This window comes from Salmo salar, chromosome 20 (genome assembly GCF_965601325.2).
Source record: "Salmo salar chromosome 20, fSalSal1, whole genome shotgun sequence".
NCBI classification, from domain to species: domain Eukaryota; kingdom Metazoa; phylum Chordata; class Actinopteri; order Salmoniformes; family Salmonidae; genus Salmo; species Salmo salar.
The window spans coordinates 34,030,291-34,050,419 of record NC_138310.1 but is presented as its reverse complement, the minus strand read 5'-3'; the positions used below and the strand labels follow the sequence as shown (position 1 = coordinate 34,050,419).

Below are 20,129 nucleotides of genomic sequence, written 5' to 3'. Positions count from 1 at the left end.
AAAAGACTGCCGGTCTCACAGTAATTTACGGTTAATTAACATAAACATGTTTAGCATCTCCAGGCCTCCACACATACAAGCCAGTGATGCATGCCTTCGGAACATCTACGTTTAAAAAAGTATAATAAATCAATTTAATATACACCATCACAATAAATCCATGATTTATTTTAATCAGGTCTAAAGAAACATTATGATATGAAGAAAATGTATTTCAGGAGAACAGAATATCAGTTGGCCTACTGTATGTTAGTTATCTGGCTATGCTCCATGCCATAGGCTGTAGGCTTGTTCATTTAGCTGACAAGATATGCTTATAAGTCCGCGCCATCATTTTTCTTTTATATCATTTTATAGTAAGAAGAATATAATTGAACTTCGCTGAATAAAATAGAAAATACGGAGCGAGTGCACATATGAAGTGGCTATGTTGAGTGTAAAAGTGATCATTTGAAACAGATCCTATAGGGTACGTTAGATTTAGAGTTATTTGGCAACTTTAGTTGTTAATGATACAAACCTTAGAATGTCTTAGAAATCAGAACATACAGTATATGGGCTACATGATGTGACTATAGGCTATTGATGTTTTGATAAAGTAGCAAAAAAAGGTTGAGCTCTGTTCCTTGCCTCAGGCTGCACAGCTGTTCTCTCAAGTATTCATATTTTCAACCATGAGACTGTTTGCAATTTAATCTGGTGTTTACTAATATGTCAAATTAGTTTTGGATTCTAATTGGCCAAAACGGGCAGGAACAGGAGCAGGGGAAAAAAGACAAAGCATATTTTGAAAGTATTTAGACCCCTTGACTTTTTCCACATTTTGTTACATTCTATAATGTATTAATAAAAAAATGTATCATCAATCTACACACAATACCCCATAATGACAAATCTAAAACAGGTTTTGAGAAATGTTTGCAAATGTATACTGCTCAAAAAAATAAAGGGAACACTTAAACAACACAATGTAACTCCAAGTCAATCACACTTCTATGAAATCAAACTGTCCACTTAGGAAGCAACACTGATTGACAATACATTTCACATGCTGTTGTGCAAATGGAATAGACAACAGGTGGAAATTATAGGCAATTAGCAAGACACCCCCAATAAAGGAGTGGTTCTGCAGGTGGTAACCACAGACCACTTCTCAGTTCCTATGCTTCCTGGCTGATGTTTTGGTCACTTTTGAATGCTGGCAGTGCTTTCACTCTAGTGGTAGCATGAGACGGAGTCTACAACCCACACAAGTGGCTCAGGTAGTGCAGCTCATCCAGGATGGCATATCAATGCGAGCTGTGGCAAGAAGGTTTGCTGTGTCTGTCAGCGTAGTGTCCAGAGCATGGAGGCGCTACCAGGAGACAGGCCAGTACATCAGGAGACGTGGAGGAGGCCGTAGGAGGGCAGCAACCCAGCAGCAGGACCGCTACCTCCGCCTTTGTGCAAGGAGGAGCACTGCCAGAGCCCTGCAAAATGACCTCCAGCAGGCCACAAATGTGCATGCGTCTGCTCAAACGGTCAGAAACAGACTCCATGAGGGTGGTATGAGGGCCCAACGTCCACAGGTGGGGGTTGTGCTTACAGCCCAACACCGTGCAGGACGTTTGGCATTTGCCAGAGAACACCAAGATTGGCAAATTCACCACTGGCGCCCTGTGCTCTTCACAGATGAAAGCAGGTTCACACTGAGCACATGTGACAGATGTGACAGTCTGGAGACGCCGTGGAGAACGTTCTGCTGCCTGCAACATCCTCCAGCATGACCGGTTTGGCGGTGGGTCAGTCATGGTGTGGGGTGGCATTTTTTTGGGGGGCCGCACAGCCCTCCATGTGCTCGCCAGAGGTAGCCTGACTGCCATTAGGTACCGAGATGAGATCCTCAGACCCCTTGTGAGACCATATGCTGGTGCGGTTGGCCCTGGGTTCCTCCTAATGCAAGACAATGCTAGACCTCATGTGGCAGGAGTGTGTCAGCAGTTCCTGCAAGAGGAAGGCATTGATGCTATGGACTGGCCCGCCCGTTCCCCAGACCTGAATCCAATTGAGCACATCTGGGACATCATGTCTCGCTCCATCCACCAATGCCACGTTGCACCACAGACTGTCCAGGAGTTGGCGGATGCTTTAGTCCAGGTCTGGGAGGAGATCCCTCAGGAGACCATCCGCCACCTCATCAGGAGCATGCCCAGGCGTTGTAGGGAGGTCATACAGGCACGTGGAGGCCACACACACTACTGAGCCTCATTTTGACTTGTTTTAAGGACATTACATCAAAGTTGGATCAGCCTGTAGTGTGGTTCCACTTTAATTTTGAGTGTGACTCCAAATCCAGACCTCCATGGGTTGATAAATTGGATTTCCATTGATTATTTTTGTGTGATTTTGTTGTCAGCACATTCAACTATGTAAAGATAGAAGTCCACCTGTGGTAAATTCAATTGATTGGACAGGATTTGGAAAGGCACACACCAGTCTGTATAACGTCCCACAGTTGACAGTGCATGTCAGAACAAAAACCAAGCCATGAGGTCAATGGAATTGTCCGGAAAGCTCCAAGAGAGGATTGTGACGAGGCACGGATCTGGGGAAAGGTACCAAAAAATGTCTGCAGCATTGAAGGTCCCCAAGAACACTGTGGTTTCCATCATTCTTAAATTGAAGAAGTTTTGAACCACCAAGACTCTTCCTAGAGCTGGCGGTCCAGCAAAACTGAGCAATCGGGGGAGAAGGACCTTTTTTCAGGGAGCTGACCAAGAACCCAATGGTCACTCTGACAGAGCTCCAGAGTTCCTCTGTGGTGATGGAAGAACCTTCCAGAAGGACAACCATCTCTGGAGCACTCCACCAATCAGGACTTTATGGTAGATAGGCCAGACGGAAGCCACTCCTCAGTAAAAAGGCACGTGACAGCCCACTTGGAGCTTGCCAAAAGGTACCTAAAAGGTTCTCATACCATAAGAAACAAGATTCTCTGGTCTGATGAAACCAAGATTGAACTCCTTGGCCTGAATGCCAAGCATCACGTCTGGAGGAAACCTGGCACCATCCCTACGGTGAGGCATGGTGGTGGCAGCATCATGCTGTGGGGATGTTTTTCAGCGGGTAGTGACTGGGAGACTAGTCAGGATCGAGGGAAAGATGAGCGGAGCAAAGCACAGAGAGATCCTGCTCCAGAGCACTCAGGACCCCAGACTGGGGCGACAACCTTAAGCACACAGCCAAGACAACGCAGGAGTGGTTTCAGGACAAGTCTCTGAATGTCCTTGAGTGGCCCAGCCAGAGCCCGGACTTGAACGCGATCAAACATATCTGGAGAGACCTGAAAATAGCTGTCCAGCGACGCTCCCCATCCAACCTGACAGAGCGTGAGAGGATCTGCAGAGAAGAATGTGAGAAACTCCCCAAATACATGTGTGCCAAGCTTGTAGCATCATATCCAAGAAGACGCGAGCGAGGCTGTAATCGCTGCCAAAAATGCTTCAACAAACTACTGAGTAAAGGGTCTGAATACTTCTGTAAATGTGATATTTCCGGGGGGGTTTTGTGGATAAATTTGCTAAAAAATCTAACAACCTGTTTTTACTTTGTCATTATGGGGTATCGTGTGTAGATTGGTGAGGAAGAAAAATGATTTTAATCAATTTTAGAAGAAGGCTGTAAAGTAATAAAATGTGGAAAAAGTCAAGGGGCCCGAATGCACTGTATCATCTGTATTCACTATTTCAGGGCATGGAGGCCGCAAGCTTTTCCGCCAATCTGTTTTGTAGGCTACTTTGGTTTTATAGCGGAGCATGTGCTTAGTATTTAAGCATTAAATATAAGAAAATGTATTTCACGCCATACATCAACCACTAATTGAGGAGCATGCTCTCGCTGCCCGATGGGATATTCCGGTCAAACTCTGTATGCCATGGGCTCTCCGACCCTGTACACATGCTTAATTTTGGAAACCATGTGAAATCTGTTTGGGAAAAACACAACAAAACATACACTACATGACCAAAGGTTTGTGGACATCAGCTCATCGAACATCTTATTTCAAAATCATGCGCATTAATATGGAGTTGTTCCCCCCTTTGCTGCTACAACAGCATCCACTCTTCCGGGAAGGTTTTCCACTAGATGTTGGAACAAAGCTGCGGGGACGTGCTTCCATTCAGCCACAAGAGCATTAGTGAGGTCGGGCACTGATGTTGGGCGATTAGGCCTGGCTCGCAGTCAGCGTTCCAATTCATCCCAAAGGTGTTTGATCGGTTTGAGGAGATCAGGGCTCCTCAAACCGTATGGACCTCACTTTGTGCACGGGGGCGTTGTCATGCTGGAACCGGAAAGGATCTTTCCCAAACTGTTGCCACAAAGTTAGAAGCACAAAATCGTCTATAATGTCAATGTATGCTGTAGCTTTAAGATTTCCCTTCACTGGAACAAGGCGGCCTAGCCCGAACCATGAAAAACAGCCCCAGGCCATTATTCCTCCTTCACCAAACTTTACAGTTGGCACTATGCATTGGAGCAGGTAGCGTTCTCCTGGCATCCGCCAAGCCCAGATTTGTCCGTTGGACTGCCAGATGCGGAAGCGTGATTCATCACTTCAGAAAACACGTTTCCACTGCTCCAATGGTGGCGAGCTTTACACCACTCCAGATGACGCTTGGCATTGCACATGGTGATCTTAGGCTTGTGTATGGCTGCTCGGCCATGGAAACCCATTTCATTAAGCTCCCAACTAACAGTTATTGTGCTGACATTGCTTCCAGAGGCAGTTTGGAACTCGGTAGTGAGTGTTGGAACTGGCCTACCACTTCGCGGCTGAGCCGTTGTTGCTCCTAGACGTTTCCACTTCACAATAACAGCAATTACAGTTGACCATGGGAGCTCTAGCCGGGCAGAAATTTGGCAAACTGACATGTTGGAAAGGTGGCATCCTATGACGGTGAAACATTGCAAGTCACTGACCTCTTCAGTAAGACCATTCTACTGCCAATGTTTGTCTATGGAGATTGCAAGCTGTGTGCTAAATTTTACACACCTATCAGCAACGGGTGTGCCTGAAAAAGCCAAATCCACTAATTTGAAGGGGTATCCACAAACTTTTGTATGGTATATTTACAACAGTTTAGTGTATTTAGTGTAGTTTAGTGTATTTCACTAAACTGTTGACAGCCCATCTGCGCGCTTGAGAAAGGAATAAAGGAGAGCGAGAAGGAGATGGAAACTCATGGTGGTGAGATATTCTGTACAGCTAAAGGTAATGTGTCACCCATTTCATTATGAAACAATTCTCTATTACTAGGCTATTCAAATACAAATTCACTAATTGTATGCTGCCCTGCACCATCAATGAACCAACAGCATCACCTAAGGCTATACGTTCTCTCCCAGACTCATGGATAGACATTTTGGAGCGTAGCATAAGCTAACCAGTCCATCCAATATGTATAATAATACAGTCCACACTCAAAATTGTTTAATTTTGGAGTGTAGGCTAGACCAAATATGTACCAAAGACATGTTAAATATGTTAAGTTTGATGTTTTTCTGCCATGCGTAATATGTGATAGGCTATGTATTGTATTACGGCACAATCATCATTTTAATTCCGATTTTTGGGGGGGAGCTTTGGCTCATAAACATGATATGCATAAGCTCTAATATGCATATGGATGTTTTGAATGAATCATCACATCAGAAAACGCTGTCCATTTCGTTGTTAGGCTTTGAAATAACATCCACAACAATCAGGTTTTACACTGTTTCAAACTGCTGTTGAACTTCTTTCTTTAAATTGATCATCACAGTGAGGTGAGTTTTAAAGTAAGATAGGCCTACTGTTTTGATGGTACGCTTTTGATGTGATTTTCAATAGCATTTGCACTGATGTCAGTGGTTAGATGAACAATAGAGCCCTGAGTACCAGGCCATTAGGACCTGATGGTCATTAGCAAGTTGGGTTCTACCAAAGCATGTCCAGAGTGCATAAAAGGAGATTACCATGACTCAACGGTCACGCAGAATTTGACTCATGATTGCCGGAGTGGTGGTAATACGGTCAACAGCCCCAGTCAGGTTACACATGGGGTGTTTCAGTGTGGTGTTGTCAGGGGAGTGTGTAGGCTTCACTATGGAGACCCGTTGTCTGGCGCCCTTGGCTTTTGGTAACAGCCTTACAGCACAGCAAGTGTTCCCTGCATCTCTCCCTAAAGGGCTTTATTGGCATGGGAAATATATGTTTACATTGCCAAAGCAAATGAAATAGATAATAAACAAAAGTGAAATTAACAATTACAAATGTACAGTAAACATTACTATATTCACAAAAGTTCCAAAGGAATAGAGACATTTCAAATGCCATATTATAGGTATGTATAATGTTGTAATGATGTGCTTAAAGTTAAAGTACAAAAGGGAAAATAAATAAACGTAAATATGGGTTGTATTTATAATGGCGTTTGTTCTTCACTGGTTGCCCTTTTCTTGCTGCTGTGATGGAACATTGTGTACTCTCATGAGTGTCATGTTCTTGTCCAGTTCTGACATTTAGGTCGCCACAGACTAGTACATGTCCCTGGGCCTGGAAATGGTTGATGTCCCCCTCTAGGATGGAGAAGCTGTCTTCATTAAAGTCTGGGGATTCTATTGAGGGGATATAGGTAGCACACAAGGACATTTTTCTCTGTTGACATCATTTCCTTATTCATTTCCAGACAGATGTTAAATGTTCCTGTTGTGACTAATTTAATAGTGAGTTAGGTCTGCTCTATACCAAATTAGCATACCCCTTGAGTCTATTCCCTGTTTCACACCTGGTCGCTTGGTGGATGGGACTACCAGCTCTCTGTAACCTAGAGGGCAACCAGTTGGTCCGTCTCCTCTATACTATGTTTTTTGTAGGATGACAATGTCTGTATTTCCAATTTTTTTGATGAAGTCTGTTCCTGCTCTTTAGGCCAAAGGCAGATAAACTCAGACCTTGTATATTCCAGGATGAGATAGTAAGCTTTGTGTTCCATAGTGTCTAGTGTTGTTTTCGTGTGGTTTAGGCTGGGACCATTACAGTAGGTGTGAGCAGAGCATGTTGAGCATCTGCTACATACCTCTTAGGTCACGGGATGGTGTTTGGGCGGGTGTACTAGTGGGGGTTGGGCCTGTTGCTCTGCTCACGGCCTGGGCATATGTGCGACTTTTATGTTGAGGTCCTTGCTGCAGGGGTGGGGGGCAGAAGGGGCATAAGACTGATCTGGGGGGTCTATATAGGGTATTGCTAGGGTTTGTTTGGGGAGGGGTCAACTGGTTGGGGTGGGGATGTGGCTAGTGGTGCTGTGGTCTGGGTGTAGGTCCTCTTGGTGTGGATCCTGTTGGTGCAGATCCTCCAGGGGGATCACGCAGTTCTGGGAGAGTGTATGGCTGGTCTGGGCGGGGTATCCGTTTCTCTGTTGCTCCTATATGAGGTGCTGGGGCTGCGGTTGAGGGTGACATCCTTCAGGGTCCTGGCAAAGGTGGGGACTGCTGCCTTGTAGAGGTGGACCTGGTCATAAAGGCTGGTGGAGTGGTGGGTCAGTTAAACATTTGGTTTTGAGGCACAGTCCCAGGTAATGCTTGCATTCACCTGCTGTATAGTGGCAGAGTGAAAGTATTTTTGTGATAGCAGGGTGGAGATACAGTGAGGGAAAAAAGTATTTGATCCCCTGCTGATTTTGTACGTTTGCCCACTGACAAAGAAATGATCAGTCTATAATTTTAATGGTAGGGTTATTTGAACAGTGAGAGACAGAATAACAACAAAAAAATCCAGAAAAACACATGTCAAAAATGTTATAAATTGATTTGCATTTTAATGAGGGAAATAAGTATTTGACCCCTGTGCAAAACATGACTTAGTATTTGGTGGCAAAACCCTTGTTGGCAATCACAGAGGTCAGACGCTTCTTGTAGTTGGCCACCAGGTTTGCACACATCTCAGGAGGGATTTTGTCCCACTTCTCTTTGCAGATCTTCTCCAAGTCATTAAGGTTTTGAGGCTGACGTTTGGCAACTCGAACCTTCAGCTCCCTCCACAGATTTTCTATGGGATTAAGGTCTGGAGACTGGCTAGGCCACTCCAGGACCTTAATGTGCTTCTTCTTGAGCCACTCCTTTGTTGCCTTGGCTGTGTGTTTTGGGTCATTGTCATGCTGGAATACCCATCCACAACCCATTTTCAATGCCCTGGCCGAGGGAAGATTTGACGGTACATGGCCCCGTCCATCGTCCCTTTGATGCGGTGAAGTTGTCCTGTCCCCTTAGCAGAAAAACACCCCCAAAGTATAATGTTTCCACCTCCATGTTTGACGGTGGGGATGGTGTTCTTAGGGTCATAGGCAGGATTCCTCCTCCTCCAAACACGGCGAGTTGAGTTGATGCCAAAGAGCTCCATTTTGGTCTCATCTGACCACAACACTTTCACCCAGTTGTCCTCTGAATCATTCAGATGTTCATTGGCAAACTTCAGACGGGCATGTATATGTGCTTTCTTGAGCAGGGGGACTTTGCGGGCACTGCCGGATTTCAGTCCTTCACGGCGTAGTGTGTTACCAATTGTTTTCTTGGTGACTATGGTCCCAGCTGCCTTGAGATCATTGACAAGATCCTCCCGTGTAGTTCTGGGCTGATTCCTCACCGTTCTCATGATCATTGCAACTCCACGAGGTGAGGTCTTGCATGGAGCCCCAGGCCGAGGGAGATTGACAGTTCTTTTGTGTTTCTTCCATTTGTGAATAATCGCACCAACTGTTGTCACCTTCTCACCAAGCTGCTTGGCGATGGCCTTGTAGCCCATTCCAGCCTTGTGTAGGTCTACAATCTTGTCCCTGACATCCTTGGAGAGCTCTTTGGTCTTGGCCATAGTGGAGAGTTTTGAATCTGATTGATTGATTGCTTCTGTGGACAGGTGTCTTTTATACAGGTAATAAACTGAGATTAGGAGCACTCCCTTTAAGAGTGTGCTCCTAATCTCAGCTCGTTACCTGTATAAAAGACACCTGGGAGCCAGAAATCTTTCTGATTGAGAGGGGGTCAAATACTTATTTCCCTCATTAAAATGCAAATCATTTTATACAATTTTTGACATGCGTTTTTCTGGATTTTTGTTGTTGTTATTCTGTCTCTAACTGTTCAAATAAACCTACCATTAAAATTATAGACTGATCATTACTTTGTCAGTGGGCAAACGTACAAAATCAGCAGGGGATCAAATACTTTTTTCCCTCACTGTAACCACTTATGCATTGGGGAAAATGGAAGAGGCTTTTTCAATCACTCCCTTGGGTGCTGTGGCCACACTTTCCTACTGGGCTCTCAGGTCATTTGTGCCTGTGTGTATTATAATGTGGCTGGGGGCACCTAGTCGGTCCTCTGACAGCAGCTCCAGGGGACGCCGGGTGTTCGGACACCAGAGTTTAGCCAAAGTTTCCTCTCATCAACGTATTTCCCATTTGCGTCAATTAGGAGTACAATCTCTGTCTTTTGTGTGTCCTCAGTGGGTGTGGGGGTGTGGGGGTGTTGTCAGGAGAGCTATCCAGTGGGCTGACAGAGGGATGCCAGTGGGGGGAGTCTGCTGAGTTGGTGGATCCTTCCTTGTCTGTCCTGCTGTGGCGTTAAGGCAGTGGTCGAGGTCTAAAGTGGGCTGTTCTGTTGGCTTCTCTAGGGGGATGGCTAGCTCTCAGCTTTCTCACCTCCTCCTGCAGTGCTGCTAGCTGGGCTGTGTGTTCCGGGGGGATGCTCGTCTGGCGTGTGTGTCTGTGCTACCTAGACTGTGGACTAGCTCTCTGAGCTCCACCATGTCTCTCTCCAGCTCGGTGAATTTATCCCTCTCAATGATGGAGGAGCAGTGCAGTTGTGGGACCTGGGTGTGTTCAGTGCTGGGGAGTGACTATCTTCGTCTGCAGGACAGTTTGAAGAGGTGTGATCAAACTCGCTCGGGGTGGGGGAGTCGTCACCAAGAGAACTTCTCATGCCATGATCTCGCTTTGATTAATTCTGTCTCTCTCTTCCTCTCTCTCTTCCCCACTGCGCTGAGCACACTAAACTGTTTAGAGAAACACTGGCTCTGCTTACCACTGCTGAACACTTACAAATGTTAAATTAACACACTATCAGACATTTAGACAACTGACACGGAACACTAGGAAACTTTGACAGTAGTGACTTACAGGACTACAATATATAAACATACACTGCTGTAGACTACATAAACTACTATCCAGGTCTACAGTATATCTACCACAGTACTTACTGTATATGTCAAGCTAGTCTCTGTATGTCAGAATCCGAGCAGTGGTCTAATTTTGACCAACGCACTAAATAGGAAATAGGGTGCCATTTGGGACGAAGTCAAAGAGACTGTATCCCACTCAGTCAGACATGTAGCCTAGACAGAGTGTCTGCTCTGTGCTGTCTGCCAGCCAGATCCACACAGCCACCCCACACAATGGACACAATGGCTGCCCTATTGTTACCGCTGTCTCTCTATGCACATTGCACTGTAGCTTACTGGAGAGTAGTGGCTCGGGACGCACATCCCGGCAACATACACACACCCACCCTGGCTGGCTAGCAACACACATTCTCAGACACACTCATTAGATGTCCAGCAAGAAGAGCTGGAGAAGAAGTGATTGGACCACCTGATGTACACCAAGCCTCTATACACCAAGAAAAAAGGGTTCCCACAGGAGAACCCTCTTAGGTTCCAGCTAGAACCCTTTTGAGTTCAATGTAGAACCCTCTGTTCAAAGGATTCTACATGGAACCGAATCGGGTTCTACCTGGAACCAAAAAGGGTTCTCCTATGGGGACAGCCGAATAACCCTTTTCGGTTATAGAGAGTACCTTTTTTCTAAGAGTGTACATTGGCTGCTGTATAGCCTCAGCCTCTGCTGTACAGTATGTGAAATGTCTTCTATTAACACTAAATGTATGCGATCATAGGATACACTTCCACACTTCATCCCCTAGGTGGCAGCAACCGGGTCTAGGTGCTGAGCCAATGAACCCTCCAGAGTCTAAGCCCGGTCTAAGCCGGGGGAGGGTCTAAGCTAACATATGGAAATGTTTTAAGATGGTCATACCAAGGATGATTTAGTTATTTGATTTAACATTTTAAGATACCAAGGATCACATTGGCATTACTGCTATTAGCCAATAGAAACACATTGAATAACAGATTCACTACAACAGATAGTCTCAAAAAAATCTAAAGGAAGTTTATTCTGAAGTATTTGTTTTTTTTTTTACATGTAATTATCCCTTTATTTTAGGCACTGGCACTGTATACATAGGTGTGTCCAAACTAGTCGAAAGTTTGGACACCTACTCATTCCAGGGTTTTTCTTTATTTTTACTATTTTCTACATTGTAGAATAACAGTGAAGACTTTAAAACTATGAATTAACATATGGAATCATGTAGTAACCACAAAAGTGTTAAACAAATCATGATATATTTTATATTTCAGATTCTTCAAAGTAGCCATCCTTTGCCTTGATGACAACTTTGCACACTCTTGGTATTCTCTCAACCAGCTTCATGTGGTAGTCACCTGGAATGCATTTCAATTAACAGGTGTGCCTTGTTAAGAGTTAGTTTGTGGAATTTCTTTCCTTCTTAATACGTTTGAGCCAATCACTTGTGTGTGACAAGGTAGGGATGGTATACAGAAGCTATACAGCCCTATTTGGTAAAAGACCAAGTTCATATTATGGCAAGAACAGCTCAAATAAGCAAAGAGAAAGTTTGTTCATCAGAGTTACCAGCCTCAGAAATTGCAGCACAAATAAATGCTTCGCAGAGTTCAAGTAAAAGACACATCTCAACATCAACTGTTAAGAGGTGACTGCGTGAATCAGGCCTTCATGGTCGAATTGCTGCAAATAAACCACTACTAAAGGACATCAATAATAAGAAGAGACTTGCTTGGGCCAAGAAACACGAGTAATGGACATTATGTAGTGTACCTCAATAAATTATTTTAAACTGGTACCGGGGACCTTAGGAAGAGTATTGTGAGGCGTGTGGGCATCCTAGAGCAAAACAGAGAACTCCATCATGTTCATGAGAGTCTCAGAGAACGATTTTCGGGATGTCTCACGGTCTGTCACCTTTCACCGCAGATGTGGTGGATTCAGACGCGACCCATGCAAAAAAATATACCAAATATCTCTAGCTTAAACTGACAGATTTTGATGGGGATTTTTTGTTGTTATGTTAATTAGAATTCAACGGGGCCGCGGCTGTAGGCTAAGGGTTAAGGCTGCTGGTTTTGGTTGCCATGAGGCCTTTCGTTTGTTTTGAATCTTTAGTTTGGGCATGCCTGTTTGTAGTTTTCCATTTTGTATGTTAATTTTTGTCACCATCTGAACCAACAATAATCCGCATGGACTGGCCGACCAAGAGGTCAAGATAGACAGAGCAGGCCCTGGACCAAGGTAAGGTTGCTGTCTCCCTGGGCATCTAACACCGTCGTCAAATGCTGATTTCTCACATTAATGCACACATCAAGACCATGTACCTAGGCCTAAGACCCCTAGACATAACAAGTGCAGAAAAATCTGTAGGCTAGTTATATACTTTTATTATATTCCAAATATACCAAAAACATTTGTGTGCAGCCCAAGCCCACACACTGGGAGTGTAAAGCCATGTGGAACTCTGCGGGGCCAACAGGGGTCTAAATGGAGCTACATTAAAACTGTTCAATACAAACACAGACACACACCACTCACCGACACAGTTGCAGGTGGGGAACTCAGCCTGGAGGTCCTTGGCGGGCATGTCTAGCAGGCTCTTAGTGGGCGTGTCCAGGTAGCGTAGTGGCGACTCCAGGAAGCCTTTTAGGGAGGGGTTAAGGGGGAATCCGTCTTTAGTGGGGGTGTCGTCCTCGCCCCCATCAGAGAATAATCCAGTGGTGGAGAGGACAGCTACGTTCCCATTGGTCTCAATCTTCATGCGTTTGGGCAGCGGGGACGAGGAGAGAGGCAGCTTGGTTGCCTCCCGCTGCTCCTCCATGGGGCTCTCAGTGGAGGGCTGTGTGGTGGAGGTTACTTTACTCATACCCCCTGACTCCTCCTTGTCCACCTCCATGTCCTGGTCTGCTGGTGGGGCTGTGGTAGGAGCTAATGGAGCAGCGCTGGAGGACTGAGTGATGGTAGCGCTGGATGGTGATGGGGGCCTGGCTTGTCCTGAGTTAACTTTGGGATGAGGCTCTGTCACCACGGGCTGGGCTGAGGCAGAGGGGGCCTGGTCCTGGGGCTGGCTCTGGATCTGAGAAGGGCAGGGCTCTGGGGCCGAGGATGAACTGTCCCCGAACTCTGCCTCAAACTGGCAGATCAGCTCCTCGAACTTAGGGTCCAGGGAACTGAGGCCTGGTATGGACTGAGAGATGGTGGAGGTCTGAGGGGTGGAGGCCTGTGTGGCGATGGCCTCCGCTGAGCTTGCTGGGATGTTCAGGGCTACAGTGAGAGGCTGAGGGGTTAAGACGTCTGGAGTGTTTACAGACAAAGTGGAAGCAGCAACAGGGGGTGCAATAGAAGAGTTTAAAATGGATACCTGAGATTGGGCTGGGGCAGGGAGGCCTGCGGCAGCCTGAGTGGGGTTACTGAGGAGGGGGAAGGTAGGGAGAGGGAGAGAACCTGGGTGGGCGCTGGCCAGAGGCAGGGCTCCGGTAATGGTGAGGGGAGACGGTTTCTGTATGGAGATCTGTCTGTGAGGCAGGAAGATTGGCAGGGAGACCTTCTGCTTGGTCTTCTTGATGACTATCGTCTTGGGTTTGGGGCCTGGCTGGAACAGCATCCCACTCCCTGGGTGCTGCTTGAGGAGCGGAGATGTCCCCGCTGTGCTCTTCCTCCTCTTGGTCTCCTTGGGCTCCTGCTTGATGGCCACGGGGACGGGGTGGCCCTCGGGGCCCATCTGTTGGGGCCACCATTTGCGGAGGTTTTGGCAGGCCTTGGCGGGCCGCAGAGGGCAGAGGCCTGGGAGGCCGGGAGAGTTGGAGAAGAGGTTCCTCTTGTGGTGAAGGTGCTGCTGCAGAGCTGTCTGGGTGGAGTGGCGGATAGTTGCGCTGCCCGGGGAGAGAGGTGGACCAGGGTACCTAGGCTGCTGTTGGCCATTCATCAAGCTGTAGCAGCCCCCCATGGAGGTGCAGGCAGAGCTCTGGTACTCCCCGGAGTCTACCTCCTGCTTGTCCCGAGGCATCCCTGGTTCCTGCTTGATGTGGTGGTGTGGGACGGGCAACTTGAAGGGACCGTTTATGTACTTTCCGCTGGAGTCCCCCAGTAGCTGTTTGAGCTCGGACATGGGGTCGCCAGTGCTGTGGCCACCGGACGGAGGGGCGAAGCGAGGCTGCTGGGAATCTGAGTTCATCCACAGGTTCCTCTGCTCTTGGGATCCCCCAGGGCCCTGCTGCTGCTGCCACTGCTGGTGGTGAGGCAGGCGGCTGCCTGCCTGGGGCTGCCCGGGGAAGGGTGAAGTGGAGGACGGGAGAGGGGAGGTGTGGGCCGGATGGCCATGGGACTGGGGTCTGTGCTGCTGCTCCCACGACACAGGGCTCTGCTGGGGCTGGGGGTATAGTCCAGGAGGGACGGATTGTGAACGCGAGGAGGACAAAGAGGAGAGGGGGTTAGGGGAGGAGGGGACCAGGCGGGTGCCATGCTGGAGGTGTGGAGGGGGGTGTTGGGGGTGGTGTTGAGGTTGGCTGGTGGAGGAAGCCTGGGCAGGAGGGACCACGGTCTGGGGGACAGTGGCAGACAGCTGGGTCAGGGCCTCGATGGCAATAGCCGTCTGCAGACTGACGTTCTTCTCCTTGGCAATGGAGAGGACCTGAGGGGAGCAGGGGATAGGGGCTAGGTGTTGGCCCTGTTGATGTGGGCGTAGTGGTGGACAGGAGGGAGGGTTACCTCCATTGACATGGGGTTGGGGGTGGGGGGGCTGCTGTGAGTGTGGGGGCTGTTGATGAGGCGGCGTATCAGCGGTCATCTTGGAGCAGGGCATGTTGTTGTCCCGCCCCTCCCCTGCCCCTGTCTGTTTGATCCTCTTCTCCAGCCACTCCAGGTAGTCTGGGCAGTCTGGCCCATCACAGTCACAGTTGGGGGGCTTGTGGCCGTGCCGTGCCTGGCTCAGGGCATTCTGCAGGGTGTTCAGGTCCTCTGGGGGGCTAGCCTGGTTTCCTCCTTCTGGGGCATGGAGTCTGGCTTGAGCCGCGGCCCCCTCACCAGTGCCCATCTCCTGGTTGAACTTCTCATACAGCTGGGCGGTGTGGGACTGGGGCTCAAGGTGACCTGAGGGGGGCAGGGAGCCCACACTCACGCTGGCTGAGAAGGCTACCAGATTTCGTGCAACCTCCATGTCTGCCTCATGGACAGGCTTCCCAGGAGTCCTACCACTACTGCTCCAGCCATTGCAGTGCTGCTGCTGATTGGGTTGGGTGGCTTTGAAGTGCCCAGGTACACAGCCCTGTCCTGGGGAAACACTCCTTGACCGCTGGGGCTCCCTCTGGGGCCCCAGGCCAGCTCCACCCTCCTCATGGGTGTCCCTGGGATGCCGGCTAACCCCATTGATCGGTTCCAGGCTCAGCAAACCGCCTTCCTCGATGCGGTCATGTGACCCAGTTTCCATCTGGCCTCCTCTTCTGGGGCCATCCACTGAACGAGCGTCCGAAACAGTCTGAGTGAGAGAGTGAGAGGACACAGGTTAGGGACAAGGAACCAGAAAAACTAAATAGGAACTGTGCATCAACATGGAATAAACAATAGCAATCAATATACAAAAAAATATAGTTTAAACATGTTTACAACTAGTTTCTTCAGTTGATCATCTTAATATAACATTATACTCAAACAAAACATTCACAGAGAACAGACAAATAATAATGATTATGATAGGGCACTGGCTAGAAATCTCTCTCTGAGTGTTAAAGTCACATCATTGCACAGTAATATGCACACTACTACAGTAGTCAGACCATGTAAAGGTTTACCATCCCCCCCAAAGACACAAAGGATAATTGAAAAAGTAGTCAAACACACACAATTCAGGGCCATTATCTCAACATCTATTCTATATGAGGAAGAACAAGTGAAAGGCGAAGGAGAATGAGGTGAACTACAGCATCCATTGTATAGTGCATATCTACCATTCACTTCTATAGTTACTGGTAATAAACTTGCAACTCAACTTCCCCATTTGAATGTCAACATACTGTATATTACCAGTCTATAAATGTCAATTAGCTCTCTGTGTTGTCAACGACTGTCTACTATATTGGACAAATGAACAGTGTTGTCTGAATCAGGTTAGCCAAGCAGGATTCCTGGTTTCTGATCCTGTGGTCCTGAACCTCTCCCCCCCTCAGGCCTTTATGACAAGGGACTATCTACTGTATCTACTGTACCTCTACAAGACTGCAGCATTCAACACCTGTATGTCATATCACCATAATGTAAGACTAGACACAATCAATGCATGATGTCTCAACAAATGCAATACACGTGTGAAGGATCGAGAGAGCAAAGATGTAGCAAAGAGTAGCTATTGTTAGTATATGGTTACGTTCTTGATGCCCTTTCACAAGTGTGCTTAATAAGATGATAGTAGCGACAGTCTTCGATTAGCGTCCATTAGAGATAGAGCATAGTGCTGATGATCTCATCTGGGGGTTGAACCTGCTCATCCAATACATTAGCTGTGATGACATCACTGTTTACTTGACCTGCAGAAGGGAGGCTGCAACACTATGGACAGGATCTGGTCTGGCTGATGATTTTGGAGGGAAAAACTAAAAGTGACATTTTGACAGTGCAACCAAAGCAGTGCTGTTGTCAAAACACTCTACACTGAGTGTATAAAACATTAAGGACACCTGCTCTTTCCGTGACATAGACTGACCAGGTAAATCCAGGTGAAAACTATGATCCCTTATTGATGTCACTTGTTAAATCCACTTCAATCAGTGTAGATGAAGGGGAGGAGACGGGTTAAAGAAGGATTTTTAAGCCTTCAGACAATTAAGACATGGATTGTGTATGTGTGCCATTCAGAGGGTGAAAGGGCAAGTCAAATAATATAACTGCCTTTGAACGGGGTATGGTAGTAGGAGCCAGGCGCACTGGTTTGTGTAAAGAACTGCAACGCTGCTGGGTTTTTCACACTCAACAGTTTCCCGTGTGTATCAAGAATGTTCCACCACCCAAAGGACATCCAGCCAACTTGACACAATCGTGGGAAACATTGGGAGTCAACATGGGCCAGCATCTCTGTGGAACGCTTTCAACACCTGTAGAGTCCATGCCCCAACATATTGAGGCAGTTCTGAGGGCAAAAGGGGGTGAAACTCAATATCAGGAAGGTGTTCCTTATGTTTGGTATACTCAGTGTACATGCTGCAGCCCTCTCAACATGACACTGACTTTAAAAAATGCAACAGATCTCTGCTTGAATCGTGTATCTGCACTGTTTCAAGCACAGTTAAAGGGATACTTTGGGATTTTGGCAATGAGAGAATGCCAAGCGTGTGCAAAGCTGTCATCAACGCAAACGGTGGCTACTTTGAAGAATCTCAAATATAACATTTGTTTAACACTTTTATGGTTACTACATGATTCCATATGTGTTATTTAATAGTTTTGATGTCTTCATTATTATTCTACAATGTAGAAAATAGTAAAAACCCTGGAATGAGTAGGTGTGTCCAAACTTTTGACTGGTACTGTATGTTCAACCACTTCTACACAGAGACACAAATCTATGTCACACTAAATATCAAAATAACCAAATAATACATTTAACATTTTTATTTGCCTCTGAACATCTTCAAGTCTTATTCTAGAAGTTGTACCTCTACAATAGCCTAAACTAAATAAGGAAGTATTCAACATGGCACTATCTAATGGACCTGCCAGAGCAGGCAGGGCAGTGACATTGAGGCTACAGCAGGTAAGTCCTGCCCTATTGTTCAGAAAGACAGACGTTAATAAAGCCTGAAGCATTGTGAGCTCAGACAGACAGAGCTCTATAAGGATTACACACAGTCATAATAATGTCCACCTCACACACATACAGTATGCTGTACACACACATGTACTACACACACATGCACGCATACACACACACAAACATTCACAGTTTACTGTACACAGATATACAGGTACACATAAAGGTAGGGTACACCATTAAACATGTCTAGAAGAGAGGAACTAGACTGGTTTGTTGTTTGAGTTATGACCCAACAGGTCTGTGTACAATGCTAGTCAGTTTACAATGCAGACTTGATCATATCTACAGTATGTTCACAGTGAGAACACAGCTCTCGTTTGTAGTTCCTATAGTTGGTTGACAGCTGAAGTAGAATGACTGCTTTTCCCGTGGTTTGAATATATTTAAATGGGACTTTTGAAGTGTCTTATTGGACGGGCCGCTTGCTCAGGCCCTTATAATTCACCTTTTGTTCCGGGTGTCTGGTGGGGGTCCCTGGAGGGGTGGGGGGAGGACAGCCGGCCGACGATAAGTGAGAGGCCCAAGTTGCCCTACCGCAGACTGATCAGACTGAACTGAGACGGGGTTGTGAGTAACAACAGTTTGGATAACTAGTCTGTTGAATCAGCGTAGTCACAAAAATGCACAACCCACAGTCAGTCACATTGCTGCTCTTTTCTTCTTTTCACACAGTTGATACACTGACACTCTTTTTCTCTCTTAAACACATACAATAACAATTGTATCGTAGCTTTGCACGTCTCAAACCGAAACTTACAGGGATCTACTGTGCAAACAATAACACCATAATGACAGTTCTCATAACCGGTTAACTGGGACTTTCGAGATACATTCCATTCAGCCACAAGAGCATTAGTGAGGTCGGGCACTGATGTTGGGCGATTAGGCCTGGCTCGCAACCGGTCTTCCAATTCATCCCAAAGGTGTTTGATGGGGTTGAGGTCAGGGCTCTGTGCAGGCCAGTTAAGTTCTTCCACATCAATCTCGACAAATAATTTCTGTATGGACCTCGCTTTGTGCACGGGGGCGTTGTCATGCTGAAACAGGAAAGGGCCTTCCCCAAACTGTTGCCACAAAGTTGGAAGCACAGAATCGTCTAGAATGTCATTGTATGCTGTAGCATTAAGATTTCCCTTCACTGGAACTAAGGGGCCTAGCCCGAACCACGGAAAACAGCCCCAGACCATTATTACTCCTCCACCAAATTTTACAGTTGACACTATGCATTCAGGCAGGTAGTGTTCTCCTGGCATCCGCCAAACCCAGATTCGTCCATTGGACTGCCAAATGCTGAAGCGTGATTCATCACTTCAGAAAACACGTTTCCACTGCTCCGATGGTGGCGAGCTTTACACCACTCCAGACGACGCTTGGCATTGCGCATGGTGATCTTAGGCTTGTGTATGGCTGCTCGGCCATGGAAACCCATTTCATGAAGCTTCTGGCGAACAGTTCTTGTGCTGACGTTGCTTCCAGAGGCAGTTTGGAACTCGGTATTGAGTGTCGCAACCGAGGACAGACAATTTTTCATACACTACATGCTTTAGCACTTGGCGGTCCCACTCTGTGAGCTTGTGTGGCCTACCACTTCGCGGCTGAGCCGTTGTTGCTCCTAGACGTTTCCACTTCACAATAATAGCACTTACAATTTACCTGGGCAGCTCTAACAGGGCAGAAATTTGACGAACTGACTTCTTGGAAAGGTGGCAGCCTATGACGGTGCCACGTTGAAAGTCACTGAGCTCTTCAGTAAGGCCCTTATACTGCCAATGTTTGTCTATGGAGGCTGCATGATTTTATACACCTGGCAACAACGGGTGTGGTTGAAATAGCCGAATCCACAAATTTTAAGTGGTGTCCACATATTTATTATATATAGTGTATATTTAGCCAAATGAGACTGTCACAAATACCTTCTCTCTCTTCATACACGCCGTACTACACACTGCACTATACACACTGTGGCACGCTCACACCTGCAGGTACCTACCACGGTGCATCTGACAGTGCAGACCACGTGCTCCAAAAACTATTTACAGCGTGCCAGAGCCTACTCTCTCCTGCCAGGACACTCAGTCACACACACACGGCGCTTCCATTCCAAA

General features: G+C 46.9%; 1 protein-coding gene across 3 annotated transcripts in view; it reads right to left on the bottom strand.

The window, feature by feature from the left end:
• LOC106580493 (methylcytosine dioxygenase TET3) overlaps positions 1 to 20,129 on the bottom strand; it is a 71,184-nt gene that overhangs the window by 17,596 nt on the left and 33,459 nt on the right. For all 3 annotated transcript variants that reach the window (XM_082966386.1, XM_082966387.1, XM_082966388.1), the window contains one exon: positions 12,762 to 15,696. In XM_082966386.1, the coding sequence (XP_082822512.1) occupies positions 12,762 to 15,696 (2,935 nt within the window). The remainder of the gene's footprint in view (positions 1 to 12,761; positions 15,697 to 20,129) is intronic.